We start from the raw sequence: 15,003 nt of genomic DNA on the forward strand, positions 1-15,003 counted from the left end.
GCGCCATCATAACAATAAAGACCCGCGGAACAAACTGCATGTGTGAAAAGTGTCATTTGAACCGTGCAGTTCGTGAGCGAGTCTGCGTGGCCGGACCCCAGGCGAGGCGGGCCGAAGCACCCCAGAGGGTGCGGGGGTAGCATCATCACAGGTGGGCGGTCGTGCCCCCCCCCCCCCCCCGTCGGAGGCGGCGGCGCGGATGGAGGTCTGCCGGTCGATAGCCGCTCCACCTCAAGTGGGGCGTCCGGACGAGCAGCCCCCGATGGCGGCAAGGGGATCACGGGCTCCGATCCTGCGGGCAGGACCACAGAGCCACCCTGAGGGAGCACCTCAACCGGTGCGTCCCCCAGCTCGCCCGGCACACCAGACATTTGGCCATCGGGGATTGGGGATGAATGAATGTGCTGGGGTGGTACAAACTGGTTAAGTCGTGATGGGTGTATAAACCAAGTGCGACGACCGAAACGAATCGTGACACACTGAGGCCAGTCGGCTTCCACCACCTCGACCGGGCCTCGCCAGGGTTTGTACAGTTTGGGGGATGTGCCGACAGGCACCTGCGGACAGTGCAGCCAAGCCCTGTCCCCAGGGGCCCACTACTTACCCAAATGTGGCCTGGAGGCCTCGCGCGCCTCTGAGACGCATTGAAGGGTGAACCGCATAGGGTCAGAGATGGCCACCTTGGCCTTCGTAGGGCTCACCTTAAGTTGAATGTCAGTGGAGGGGTTAGGTTCCCGGCCGTACATTAGGAAGAAAGGCGAGTAACCAGTGGAAACATGGGGGGCCATTCTGTAGGCAGCAAGCACCACAGGGATGCGTAGATCCCCATCTTTTTGCGACTCATCGACCTACTGACTCAACATCGAAACCTATTAAGCCTCTCCACCATCCCATCTGTTTGAGGATGGTAGGGCGAGGTGCAACCCTTCTCGGTGCCTAGAAGGTTGCACACAACCTTCAGCAGTCTGGCGGAAAAATGTATCCCTTGGTAAGTAAGGAGGTGCTCCGGGGCCCCCTTGTCCAGCACGTACTCGTGCAGGAATGCCTCAGCAATACTGCCAGCTGTCGGATTCGGAAGCGGCCAAGCAACAGGTCATCGTGAGAAATATTCAACACCCACAAGCAAGTATTTGTTTCCCCGGGCCGTAGTGGGGAAGGGACCCAATATATCAAGAGCCACAAGTTCATTAATGCGGGACACCTTAATTGACTGCAAGGGTGGGCAGCATTTAATAGGCGGCTTCCGGCGTGCACCCTGCTCACAACCCTTGATGATATTTGCGACGTCCGCCGCCATGCCGGGCCAAAAATAATCGAGTTTAAGGGCGGCAAGCGTTTTGTGCAAATGTATCAGCCACTCATGAACGGCGACAACAAGCCTGCCTCTGAGGCATGTAGGCACCACGATGTTGTAACGCTGCAGCCCACCGTCCCAACACATCAGCAAGCCCCCTTTGAGGACCACTGTAGCAACCCTTCACTGGCTTGCGCTATCCCCAAGCACATCAACACGGCGGCGCAATCTTAGGAGGGAAGCGTCCTCACTCTGGAGGCTTCCCCACTCGGAGTGGGACAACCCCAAGGCAGCATCACAAGGGATGGGGGCATCAGGGGAGGGCGCCGACACTGCCGAAACAATGGTAGAGGATGACTGCGCATCCAGAGATCTCCAGCGGAGGGAACCCAACAGACAGGCACAATGGCCGCCCGGGTGAAGCCGCGACAATGCGTCGGTGTTAGTGTGCCGCGTCCCCTTCCAATGCGAAACCCGGAAAGAATAATCCTGAAGATTTCCAACCAGCGCGATAACTGTCCCGACGGTTGGTCAACACACAAAGCGTATTGGAGGGCGGCATGGTCGGATCGCACCTCAAAAGTTCTGCCATATAGATAGGGCTGGTACTGCTGCACGAAAAATACAATGGCGAGCAGCGCTGCGCCGCCGCTGGCACAATGTCGGCGGGGCTTTCTGATGCTGCCATCCCCGGGACTGTCGGCGGGACGAGATTTTCATCATCGTCTTCTTCTCCTGAGGAATGCCTTGTAGGTTGCCTATGGCGTGTGATCATTGCGCCTCACTCAGGCATGTGCCACTTCCGACACCAAATGTAATGAGCTTACTTCAGGCACACACTGAAACTTGGGAGGCAACATTATTTATTATCAACACAACGGTAACTCTTAACATAGGGTGGTGACCACCGACCTATCCTCGCTAACACACACCATCACTCGCTGTCACTTGCTAACACTGACTCTCTGATATGACTAGCGTGGCCAAGCCAGGAGGACTACTGGTTGGCCATGCTGACTTGAGGCTTGACTCTTCTTCACGAGGCATCTTCATCCCGGACACGAGCAGCATCGAACCCGGTGCGGAGGCCGCTTATATGCGCCTCAGCGTGTCCGGGCCACACCCCGACCACACACATCTTCGAGAACTCTCGAGAAGGCTCTTCTCCTGTCCACGTGGCCCCCAAGGTGCCCCAGGAGCCCCCACCTTGATCCGGTCACGTGTCCAGCCGGGTTCACCCAGAGTGCCACGGCCTCACACAACCCCCGCGGTACTAACCCATGGCCTCCAGACCCCCCGAACCGGCCGTGACGTCATTCCCGCAACCAGACGTGATGACGTCATGTGTGTGTGTGTGGTAGTAGTGACGCTCCCCCGCCTAGTGACGTCATGCGTGTGTGTGTGTAGGCCCACACGGTAGTGACGCTCCAAGTCACTACACAACTGATTCACAAAATCAGCTAGAAAGAAGCTTTGTGTTCTCTTAACTTGAGTGTGTGCAGAGTGCTTTCCATGTCTCATCCCAAACCTCTCACCAGGTGAGGAAGGTTCGGCCTGCAAGCAGACTTGTGACCTCGGCACGGCAAGCATCCTGGTGGTGAGGGTTGTGAGCCATGGCATGTAGGGCCCAGGCGAAGCCACTGGCTGTAGTGTCATGGCCTTCAAACATGAAGGTATCCACCTCGGCCTGTATGTCCTCCTCGGTCAGCCCATTGCCCTCGTCATCCTGAAAAGTGGGGAAGCCGGTCGTTGCAGAAAATTATTATTCATACCCATTGTGACCCGACGTGCAACCGAGAGGCCACAATGTCTATGCCATCTTCGCTCTTCACGATCGGATGCTCACCCGCACGCTGAGCAAGATGTCGAGGAAGTCAATGTACCGCTTTGCTTTGATCTTCTCCAGTTCCTCTTCCCCACGCAAGGCCTCCTTGCGTTCTTTGATCACTTTAGCTGATTAGCAGCACACGTATACACAAGCACAAGAAGAATATTCTACATTTACCCTTAGACTCCTGTGACGCAGGTTATTCACAGGGTTGTGACCTGCACTTCACTGGTCACCCTCTACGTTTACGGGATTCCTAATTTCTGGCAGATAAAGGCAAATGTTTTATTTTTAAGCTGTCTATGAGTAGAGCGGAGACACAGCTGTTGGCACACTGCACTGTGACCCTCACCCCTATCGTCTTATCATGCTAAGTGGGGTATCTTGGTCTGTGCACGTGATAGTCGGCATGCGTGTGCGTCCACCATACCCGTGTATTTGTGTGCGACGTTGCACGCCTTGCGAAAGCGGAATCCCAGTGGACTCAGGTTGAATATGACATCAAAGTGGTATGGGAAGAGCCGGCTCCGACGGTGCACCATTTCCGTGAGATCAAACACTGCCGACACGTAGGAGTTGTCACTGGCCACCCAGAGCGGGGCACGGGAAAGAGAGGTCACGCGAGTTACAAGACGCCGCTCAGTGGCAATTAGCGCACGTGACAGAGACGGCTGGTAATTTGGGGAGGACCTCTGGACATTTATGCAAACATATGATTTGGTTTAAGAGAATCGCTATAGGAAATCGCAGGTTGCTATTACATTTGTAGGTAATTTAAGAACTTGGATCATGAGACTGGGGCATGTGGATGTCTGCGCAGTGAATAGAAACATCTTAATGGTTTTGTGTAAGGTCATGCATCACACTTTGCCAAGGTCATTCTGCATTATGCAATCACGATGATCATGGACTGGGCAGAGGCACAGGGAATAAAACTCAAAATAGGCCATTTGCACCTGAGACGTCGATCCGGTGATACTAGTTAACTGGGAGTTATCCAGGACGTAGCCAGGCCTAGCTAGGCATTACAGCTACATCAGATGTGCGTGCTGCAGGTGTGAGAAGTGTCTTGATTGCACAAGTGCTTTTCAAATTGGTGCTTTCTTTCGTGCTCTATTGTATTGCACGATAGCAACAGCCATTTGTCCAGGAGCAGAATGCCAATGTCGAGGCCTGCCAGCTGCCAGTCCCTGCCCCATGCCGCAGTGCTTCCAGCTCTGCATGGCCTCCACGTGCCCCACCGTGTCACCTGTCCGTCTGGCAGCTGCTGCGGTAGCTGAAGGCACACTTCATGATGCTGTCCAGCATCATAAGGCTGATGTCCTCAAACACGTCGAATAAGTTCTGCGTCTTGATCCTCTTCTCCCATTTGTCCTGTTTGATGCAAGTGAAAGACAAAAGATCCTCATATAGCCTTTAACGTATTTTTGTGAGTGAGAAGTGCTAAAACAGACTTCTTCGACTCAATATATTAGGTTACAAATGTTTTTTTGGTTTGCTTTTTTCACTTACTGTATTCTTTAGCCTCACAGCACCGGAGGGACTTTAAACATGCCTTCCCCTCTGCACAGAAAACCTGCACTTCTGGATTCGGGCCTGCTTCGTGAAATTGAAGCCGAGGCCTGTGTTAGTCTGCCCCATGCTTCACGTACTCAATGGCGGAAAGAGCCCTGCGCAAAAAATCTAAGGCCTCTTCTCCATTTATCTCCCCAATTAAGGAAATAACTGAGACCCCTCATGGAGAAACTCGTGGGATGCTACAAGCTCTTCTAAAAACTAAGTCATAAACTTTCCCAATATACCCGGAAGCTTAGTCAACATACAGAGGAAAATACCAACCTATTCCAAGTCCTCAACAAAGAGTTAAGTGGCATCAGCGAGAGAGTGGATAAGCAAGATTCCATGATGACATCTTTCCAGGTGGCACTAGAGGAACGGGGGGAGTTCAGCAAAACACATAATGCCAAACTCAAGGAGCTAGAGGATGCATTCAACTAGATGCCGAGAGCCGAGAAAACCAACTGAAGGTCTTCGGTGTCATAGAGCGGGGAGGTCACAGTTTCCCTAGGAGTTCTCAACTACATCAGAAAGCACCTACCTACCTACCTTCTGTGCTAGCTAACCCCAACACTCCAGTACACTAAAATATACATTCAGACTGGATCATTCAGGCCTACTGGGTTGGAAGGAAAGAGGGACAAGGATCCATGTATACAGGCAACCCGTGACTCTCCCCTTTGTTAATTATCTTTTCTAATCAATATTGTGCTGCGGATACGTTAAGGATGGCCATAATTTCAAGGGGTAAAGGTACTCAAATAGAAGGAAACCGCGTTCTCATAGTCCCTGACCTTACCCTGGAAGACTCGAAAAAGAGTAACCTACTTTTTCCCCTGCACAGTCGCCTGTTGAACAGGGATGGGCTGCACTCAGAACTGCTTTTCCCATTCAAACTGTGGATCCACATCAAAGGGAGGAGGTGGGATTTCCTGACCCCAGGCAAGATGATTGGGTGCCGGGAGATCCAGGAGATTCGACAGGGCCAAGGGTGAATGGAGGACAGTGTCGATGTAGTCTCGCCTGAAGTAGCTGGTCATTGGACAGAGCGGGGTTGTAATGCTGGTCCTGCATCTCTGGCGCCGGGAAAACGTGTATCCTTATACGGGCAGAGCAGCGCAAGGTACTCTTACTCCCCAAACAACTCTCTTATTTGACTTCTTGCACCATCCCCTTCTCTCCTCCCTCCTTATTCCTCCCACCACCTCCCCCTCGACCACTCCAGATGGGCCTTGTATTGCGGCTTTGTTCTTTTCCTTCTAGGATCCCTCGTAGTCGAGTATGATTTCCATCCAGGTGTCACTTGTCCGGGTTGTGAGTTGGGACTGGCTGGCCACGAGTACAAAGGTGGCTGAACAGGCTGATCCAAAACCTGCAGATCTTGATGCAGAGGGGACAGGGATAGTTCATCCTGGAGCTCGGAAGTGTTGCCTCTGTCTTTGGTGTATGTGTAGTGGCCTTTATGACGACAAAGAAGGTTGATGGAGGCAACACGTATTTATTACAGATAACTTCAATTACAGCAGATTAGCGACCCTGACACTCGAAAATGTAACGGCCTCTTCACCCGTTCTATTGGGTGAAGTGTTCCCCAGCTAACGCCCCCCCCCCCCCCCCCATTAACTCCCTACTTCCTCCTATTCCAGACCTTCCTCCCGAGGAGGCTAGCTAACCTGGCCCAGCTTCAGCACAGGTCCCGACCACCAGCCACACGAGTCCGGCCCTTAGAAGGACGTCGGCCCTCACGGCTCTGGGTCGCACCACTGGCTTGCTCTGCCCGGCCCTCAAAAGGACAGTGGGTCAAAGGAGTTCCAGGGTCTAGCTAGCTGGCCTTCAGTCTTCACTGGTTCTTCATCTTGGCTGGGTCGAAATGCCTCTCTGCTCTCCGGGTCCCACCTTTTATACGAATTTTCTACCGAGGGGCGGGGCTCTGTGGGATCACACGCGTCCCACAGCCCCCTCCCCTCAAGAAGCCTGGCCAGAGATGACACGATCACCCGCACCGGTAAGTATTGTAAGTCGGCCGGTTTGGCGTGTGTGTGCACCAACACCACCACCACCACATCACCCCCCTTCTACAGCCCACAGCCGTCCTGGCTGCAACACAATTTCCACAATAAAGAAACCTTAACAAGAACCGGAATTCCGTGTGCCTCAATGACAAGAACAACAACAACAACAACAACATCAACAACGATAACAAAAATCGCAATAAATTATCCCAACCCACCTGAACAAATAAACACCATGAACATATATACACTTCCGAGGCAGCCCCTGAGGGCATGAAGTGGGCTGCCCGGTTCCACATTTGTCTTCGGGATCCGGTGGCTGACGCTCTTTGGAAGCCGTCAATTCCGGGGTGTCTGGAAGTGGAACAGTCAGTGGCATGTGAGGATTAGGCGGTGAAATCACATTCCCCAAGTCGACGGACACATCACATGCTCGGCCCTTTTGACATGTAGGGGAGGTATGAGGTGCAATGAATGGTTTCAGCCGTGAGGGGTGAACATACCAACAACGCTTCCTCCACTTAATTCGAACACATAGTGGGCGCGCGACCTGTACAACCTCGACCGGCCCCCTCCATGGCCTCAGCAGTTTCGGTGACGTTGCCAATGGCACCTGCGGGCAGTGTAGCCAGGCCTTATCGCCCGGCTTCCACTCGTGCGTGTGTGACCGGTGTGCGCGCAACCGCTCGTTTGCCTTTTGGCGAGAGCTTGAGTTTTGTGCTGCAGCCTCCCGTGCCTCGGCCAATTTCGAAATGTAAAATTTGACGTGATCAGCCAAATTAGATTTAGCGCGGAGCTCGGGAATCCCCAACTGCGCATCCACGGGCGGATCAACGTCCCGCCCGTACATAAGAAAGAAGGGGGAAAACCCAGTCACCGCGTGGGGAGCCATCCTATAGGCAGCAAGAATACCCGGAATTTGTAAGTCCCAATCTACCTGAGATTCGCACACCTAATAGCACAACATGGATGTAAGCGTCCTGTGGAGCCGCTCCACCATCCCGTCTGTTTGTGGGTGGTACGGGGAGGTACGCACCTTTTTAGTACCCAGGAGGTTGCATACCTCACGCAGCAAGGAGCTCGAGAAATTATTTCCCTGATCGGTCAGCAGCCGCTCCGGTGCACCCTTGTCCAGGACATAGCCCTGGACAAAGGCCTCAGTAACGGCTGCTGCCGACTGGTTAGCGAGTGGCCAGGTCATGGGCCATCGAGTGAAATATTCCACGCCAACCAGCAGGTACTTATTACCCCGAGGTATTGCCGGGAACAGCCCCAGAATGTCGAGCAAAACGAGCTCGTTGATGCGTGAGACCTGGATAGATTGCAGCGGCGGACTGGCTGCTTTGGAAGGCGGCTTCCGTTGGGCACACTGCACACACCCCATGAGAATGATGGACACATCCCTTGCCATGCCCGGCCAGAATAAATCACGCTGGAACATGGCAAGGGTCTTGTGAGACCCCAAATGCAACAGTCGTTTGTTGAGTGGCCAAAATAACCTTACCCCGCAAGGCGGATGGCACAACGACTCTATAGCGAAGGGACCTACAGTCCAAATTCATGAGGAGACCCTCCCGCAATATCCATGAATCGACCCCGACCATGCCTTCTGCGGAGCCACTGGCCTTACGACGCAGTGCGAGTAGGGATGCGTCCCCCATTTGGAACCAGCCCCAGTCAGCGAGGGACAATCTGAGCAATGAATCCCCATCTGTTTGAGGGAAAGGGGTTTCGGGAGCCGGTGCGTCAGCAGCGGCGGCTAAGGCTGTGGAAGGGACAACATTCTGTGGTTTGCAGCGTCCTGACCAAAGAAAGCACGCACACTCCGTGCCCAGTGGCAGTCGCGACAGGGCATCTGCATTTGTATGGCGAACACCCTTTCGGTAAGTGGTTGTGAATTGGTAGTCCTGGTCCTGAAGGACTTCCAACCATCGGGACAACTGTGCAGCCCTGATCAATGAGGATCTTAATCGGCATTTTAGCCAAAAAGTCCGTTCCCAACAAACATGGGACTGCGAGAGAGGATGAAACCAAGACTGGCCCAGATAGTTTAATATCACCAATGCAAATTCCCGCCCGGATTTGACCAACAATGCCCAAAGATCATCCGTTTGCCTCATAGCACGGAACGTCCACTGGAAGAAACGGTCGACATTGAACGGGAAGTATGTTATAAATAAGGTTGAAAATGATCATCGCCGACGCCCCCGTATCCACCAGCACCCGAACCTCGACACTCTTGGTCGATCCCATAACCACGGACGACCCGGCCGACGCAGCAAGCACCCTATGGGCCAACTCGGACCACTGACCTGGTCCGAGCGCCCGTACAAACCCACCTCCCCTCACCGAACCGGCACCCGAATCACGCGAACTGTCAGGCGCGGCGAATCGTGTCTAATGTGTGTGTGGGCCGAGCATGTGTGGTGCCGTGACTTGCCGGAGACTGCTGTGATGACTTGGGAACTTGGGCGTCATCCGGCCGAGGTCCTGATGCGCGCTGCCGCGGAGCCTGGCACCTTGAAGCAACGTGGCCCCGGAGGTCACAGTTGTAACATGTGACGAGGGCCGTCGCTGGTCTCGGTTGCTCCAGCTTGAGCGCTGTGTTCTGGGGCGGTCGGCCACCCGACCTCCAATCCCCAATCGAGCCGCAGTGAAGACCTCCTCCGATGGCTGAGCGTCTTGTGGTCCGCTGGGCGTCGAGGCTGAAGCGGAGGCGATGAGAGGCCGTTTTCGTTTAAGGACTTCGTGCGCGTGGATGTTTGTAGCGACTTACAAGGAGCATATATCAGCCTCGTCTGCCGCGTAGATCACGATGCCCAATTCCTGTACCAACGCTAAGCGCTTTTCCGTCATCATGGCATCAATGTCTTCACAGTCCATGCGAGGAAAAGCGGCCTTAGCGAGGGCCAGGAGTGCTGTGCAGTAGGCGAGAGGAGTCTCCTTCTCACCCTTTCAGCGGTCGTGGAAGTGGTGTCAACTGGTAGACGGTGGTCCATTGACCGTGGCCATCAGCCGAAGTGCCGCTTGCAGTCTAGAGCGGCTCGATCTCGGAGTCGACATAAGAGTGGCCAGAACGTCGTCATCCAGAGTCGCCGGGAGAGCGCGCAACGCCTCGTTGTCGGTTCAACCCGACATCTCCTGGTGAGCGAGGAATCGTCGGTGAAAAGCTCCCCAGTCGCCTCACTCTGCTGCGAAAGCTGTTAAAACGGGCAGCTGCTGCTGGAACGTCTGCTCCGTTCCCGGCTGCCGATGTTCCCGTGCAGCGCCATCATACAGTGCAATGGCGGCCCCCTCCATAGGTCGCAGCATGTCTGATGTGGAGGCCGCTGGTTGGTCTCGGCAGCGCCCGTCGCTTAGAGATGACGTGGCGGGCGGTGGTTGGATTCCGCCTCCCACGTGGTGCGCTTGGCCCCCGTCACTCTTGGAGCTCGTTGCAGAAATGGCACCAATTTCAAGTTGCGGCGTGGTGCCGGTGGCAGGAGCCGCGTTTGCCGCCAATTTTCCCCGCGCTCTCCAGCAACCGCTCCTCCTGCCCGAGTGATCTCTTCCAGTATGGAGGCGGCGGCGAGCAGTAGTTCAGCAAGGCGGGAGTGAGCATCCTGGAGCCCACCCCCCGACTGCGGCGGTACATCTGGCGGCTGCGGCGGTTGTTGAAGCATTGGCATCGCTTCAGACTGTCTCCGAGTCCGCGGACTCGTCTCCGCAGAATCATCACATTGGCCCAGTTTGTGCACACGAACTATCTGCCTTGTGTCCATCTCGTGCAGGTAGAACCACTTCTGACCCCAGCCCCAGTTGTAGTGGCCTTTATGACGACGGAGAAGGTTGATGGAGGCAAAAATGTATTTATTACAGATAACTTCAATTACAGCAGAGTAGCGACCCTGACACTCGAAGAGGTAACGGCCTCTTCACCCGGTTCTATCGGGGGAAGTGTTCCCCAGCTAATGCCCCCCGTTAACTCCCTACTTCCCCCTATTCCAGACCTTCCTCCTGAGGAGACTAGCTAACCTGGACCAGCTTCGGCACAGGTCCCGACCACCAGCCACTCGAGTCCGGCCCTTAGAAGGACATCGGCCCTCACGGCTCTGGGTCACACCACTGGCTTGCTCTGCCCGACCCTCAAAAGGGCAGTGGGTCAGAGGAGTTCCAGGGTCTAGCTAGCTGGCCTTCAGTCTTCACTGGTTCTTCGTCTTGGCTGGGTCGAACTGACTCTCTGCTCTCCGGGTCCCACCTTTTATACGATTTTCCACTGAGGGGCGGGTTTCTGTGGGATCACACAGGCCCCCCAGCCCCCTCCCCTCAGGAGGCCCTGGGCATACATCACACAACCGCCCAAACCAGGTTTGTACTACTTCCCCCAGAGGGGCGGGGCTCTGTGGGATCACACGCGTCCCACAGCCCCCTCCCCTCAGGAAGCCTGGCCAGAGATAACACGATCACCCGCACCGGTGAGTATTGTAAGTCGGCCGGTTTGGCGTGTGTGTGTACCAACACCACCACCACATATGTGTATGTACTTTGAAGCGTGCTCTTTTCCCAGCAATCAATTATTTTGGTTCGGCCTTAAAGTGTTGAGTTCAATTGTTGATTTTGGACCTCCACGATGGTCTATCAAGGGCATAGATTTCTCAGCTGTTTGGTACTATATGTCTTGAAGTGTGTTTTAAGGTTGTGATGCAAACCCTTATTTTGACCTCCAGGGGCACTGGATCCATCCCTGAGCTGGGAAGAGAAGATTGCTGAGGAAGCCTTGAGTCATTCATCCTGACGAGGTGACCTGCCCATCTGAGTTAGTGCTTCATTATGGTGGCTTCTGTACTGGATGAGTTGGATCGCTCCAGGATACTTATGTTAGTTTGTCTTTCTTCTCAGCTGATGTTTAGTATTTTCCTGAAGCAGCGTTTATAACACTTTTCGAGGGATTTGATATGTTTGCGATGGGAGGTCCAGGGTTCTGCACCGTATAACAGGGTAGGAATGAAAGCAGCATTATAAGCAACCACTTTGGTCTTGGTGGTAATGTCGTGGTCTTCAAAGTCCCTGTTTCTAAGCTTGCGAAAGGCAACTCTAGCTATAGCAATCCGATATTGGATTTCATCGTCAATTAAGACATTGCTGCAGAGATGGCTGTCTAAGTATGGGAAACTGGGAATGTTTTCCAATATTGCATTGTTAGTAGTGATTTTTGGGGGTGGTTGGTGTGCTCCCGGAGCTTGTTGGAAGAGGATCTTGTTTTGCTGGTAATGAGTGTTAGACCCATCCTGCTGTAAGCTTCTATCAATTTGTTGACGATGGAAGGTCAGCTTATGAGCAGGCACTGACGTGGGCATCATCTACATATTGGAATGTAATTGAGGTTCTTGAGTTGTCTCAGAAACGGTTGATGTGGAATTAGTTCCCGTCTGTCTTATATGCCTCAGGGGAGTTTGCTCTCTGTCAGGTGAAGTATGCCCACCAGGAAGATAGAGAAATGAGTTGGTGCAATAAAGCACGCTTGCTTCACACCAGTTCTTACCTTGATTGACTCTGTGGTTTCACCACCTGATAGGATGACAGCCTTCATACCGTCATGCAGAAGATGGAGGATGTTGTTTCCGTGTCTGTGTTTTTCATCATTAATTCTAACCTGATGATGGTTGCTTGTGTTGCAATCGAAATGTCGTATTCCATTATTATTTGATTTGATTTTCTACGTCACTTTACCGACACAACCAAAGAGTAATTCCTGCAGTCACGAAAGCTTCGAATCTAGTTTAAACCATAAACTGTTTTCCCTGGCTGCCCAGTGAGACTTGTAAATGATAACCGAATCAAAATAATGAGTCCACACTGATCCACGTTGGAAGCGAAAAAGCAATTACACCTCAACAGGAAATCAACATACATGTTTGGGGGTGGGAATATTAAAATTACACATTTGGATTCAGCACCATCCAAGGTGCAGTACTAAGAACCATAATCCTTGCCATGGCTACTGCAGGGTGAGTGCCCAACGGCGTGTGTGACAACTGCGTGAGCTTACGATGAGCACTTGGGTGCTCTCCACCATGAGAGACACGTAGGGCTTCAGAATCTCCATGTGGAAGCCGGGGCTGAGCATGCGGCGACTCCGGAACCACCTTGGACCAGATGAGGTGAGGAGACCTAATCCTGTCCACAAGTAACACAACGTTAGTAGTTCAGTTTGATGATTACGGTGATTTGGCATGCAGTGTGTGTTGGTGTAGATGGGAGGTGTGCTGGCGGGGTCAGTGTGTGTGTGTTTGTCGGTGTAGAGTCCGGCAAAACAACCCCCTACCTCCTCGCGGTGCCGGACGGGCAACTCTGTCGTGGACAGTGCTGTGGGGGGAGGGCCAATACCCATTGGCCCTCTCCCCTCATGGCGTCTGTGACCACCACAGTGACTAAACGGGGGCTCTGGACGGGTGCGAGGGACTGGTAATCCCTCCACCTTCAATTCATTACCACGAAACCACCACTTAAACATAAATATGTAACTAATAAGCTTGTGCCGGAGGCCCCGGGGGAACAGGCTTCTATGATGTCTCCTAGCCAAACCCCAATTGGCGGAGCCAAGAGATTTAATCTTCACCCTCGGGGCTCCTCCAGAAACAACGAAAAGCCACTTCGTGTGGCCACGTGAATGTTCGAACGCTTACTGTGGAGGAGAGGCTGCCACTCCTTTGTCGGGAGCTGGACCGGTACCGCCTGGATCTCTGTGGCATTCAGGAGGTCTGGTGGACTGGTTCTGGCTTCTGCCACCATGACGGGTGGACAGTCCTCTACTCGAGGCAGGAGACTGCCAAACAACAAGGTGTGGCTCTTCTTCTGAACAAAAGAATGAAGGGTGTGTGGGAGCGTGGCGGTGAGGTGTGGGAAGCTGTCAGCCCCAGGCTACTTTGGGCTCGCCTTCCCATCAATCGGAGGCGAGGAGTGGTGGTCGTGGTTACTTATGCCCCCACCGAAGACGAACATCCGTGGAGGGATGCAGGCAAAGCCGATGAGTCAGATGCCTTCTATGACCTCCTGTCACAGGTGCTGGCTAAAGTGGCCACTCAGGACAGAGTCATCTTGTTGGGTGACTTCAATGCCAGAGTTGGTCATGATGCTGGCACCTGGTCTGGAGTGATTGGAAGGCATGGGCCAGATCAGCTCAATAACAACGATAGGAGGCTGCTCGATTTTTGTGCAGCCCATGGGCTTGTAATTACCAACACGCTATTCCGGCATCAGCGCATCCACACAACATCATGGATGCATGCCGGGTCCAAGCAAGAACATCTGCTGGACTACATAGTGACGGACCAGCGGATGCGAGCCCATGTCCTTGACACCAGGACCTACCGTGGAGCTGATCTGCCCTCTGACCATCGACTAGTCATCTGTAAGATGCGCCTGCCATTCTTCCACTCTGGTGGTGGGTGTACACCCAGGACCCCGTTCCAACCTAAAGTGGCCTGGTCTCAGTTAGCTGATGAAAGTTGCAAGCGAGAATTTCATCATCGCTTGCAGCTGGGGTTGGCATCGTCCCCCACTCCTCCTGATGTCGAGGGTAAATGGGCGAGGTTTAGGACTGTGACTCATGCAGCTGCAATGGCTGCTTTAGGTACGCGGTCCAGACCTCCCCAGAGACCCTGGCTGACAGAGGAGGTGTTCAGGATAGTTTAGAAAAAGCGACAGGCCCACTCTCATCGGCTACAGCATCCCACGTCAGAGAATGAGGAGGCTTACCGCAGCCTTCGATCGGAGGTTCGGAGAGCCGTAAGGCGCTGCAAGGATGGGTGGTGGTCGCGGGTTGCTGAGGAGTTGGAGTCTGCCTCAGTGGCCCGTGATCACAAATCACTTTTTAACTCCATCTAAAAAGTATCCTGCAGCGCCATACCTATTACCATCATTAGGGGGAAAAACGGTGATCCAATCTCCGACCCCCAGGAACAGGTTTGCAGATTTGCTGAGCATTTCTGTGAGGTCCTGGGGGAAGGGAAATCCCTCAGACAGGAAAACATCGTGGCACAAAGTGGGGATGACCCTGCTAAGGCTGCGGTGCCTCAAATATTGGAAGAAGTCACCCCCTGTGAGTGGCTGGCTGAGATGCCATCTGTTGATGAAGTACTGAAGGCGATCCGGAGTCTGAGACCAGGAAAGGCACCGGGCAGAGATGATCTCCCAAGCGAAATGCTGAGGGAGGGTGGTGTTTGTGCACAGACTGCACTATATGACATCATAACAACAGTCTGGACCACTGGACGGGTTCCGTAGGATTGGAAGGATGCCCTGATGGTGTTGCATATGTCGGATTATGAAAA

At 53.5% G+C, this 15,003-nt stretch overlaps 1 protein-coding gene across 1 annotated transcript in view; it reads right to left on the reverse strand.

The window, feature by feature from the left end:
* The window catches only part of LOC144943332 (cytochrome P450 4B1-like), a 32,877-nt gene that overhangs the window by 10,227 nt on the left and 7,647 nt on the right, over positions 1-15,003 (reverse strand). The window contains exons 4-8 of the mRNA XM_078870708.1: positions 12,720-12,847; positions 4,372-4,496; positions 3,553-3,704; positions 3,141-3,247; positions 2,830-3,020 (exon numbers count right to left, since the gene is read on the reverse strand). Coding sequence (XP_078726834.1) covers positions 2,830-3,020; positions 3,141-3,247; positions 3,553-3,704; positions 4,372-4,496; positions 12,720-12,847 — 703 coding nt within the window. The remainder of the gene's footprint in view (positions 1-2,829; positions 3,021-3,140; positions 3,248-3,552; positions 3,705-4,371; positions 4,497-12,719; positions 12,848-15,003) is intronic.

Source organism: Lampetra fluviatilis, chromosome 30, assembly GCF_964198595.1.
Source record: "Lampetra fluviatilis chromosome 30, kcLamFluv1.1, whole genome shotgun sequence".
Classification (NCBI taxonomy): Eukaryota; Metazoa; Chordata; class Hyperoartia; order Petromyzontiformes; family Petromyzontidae; genus Lampetra; species Lampetra fluviatilis.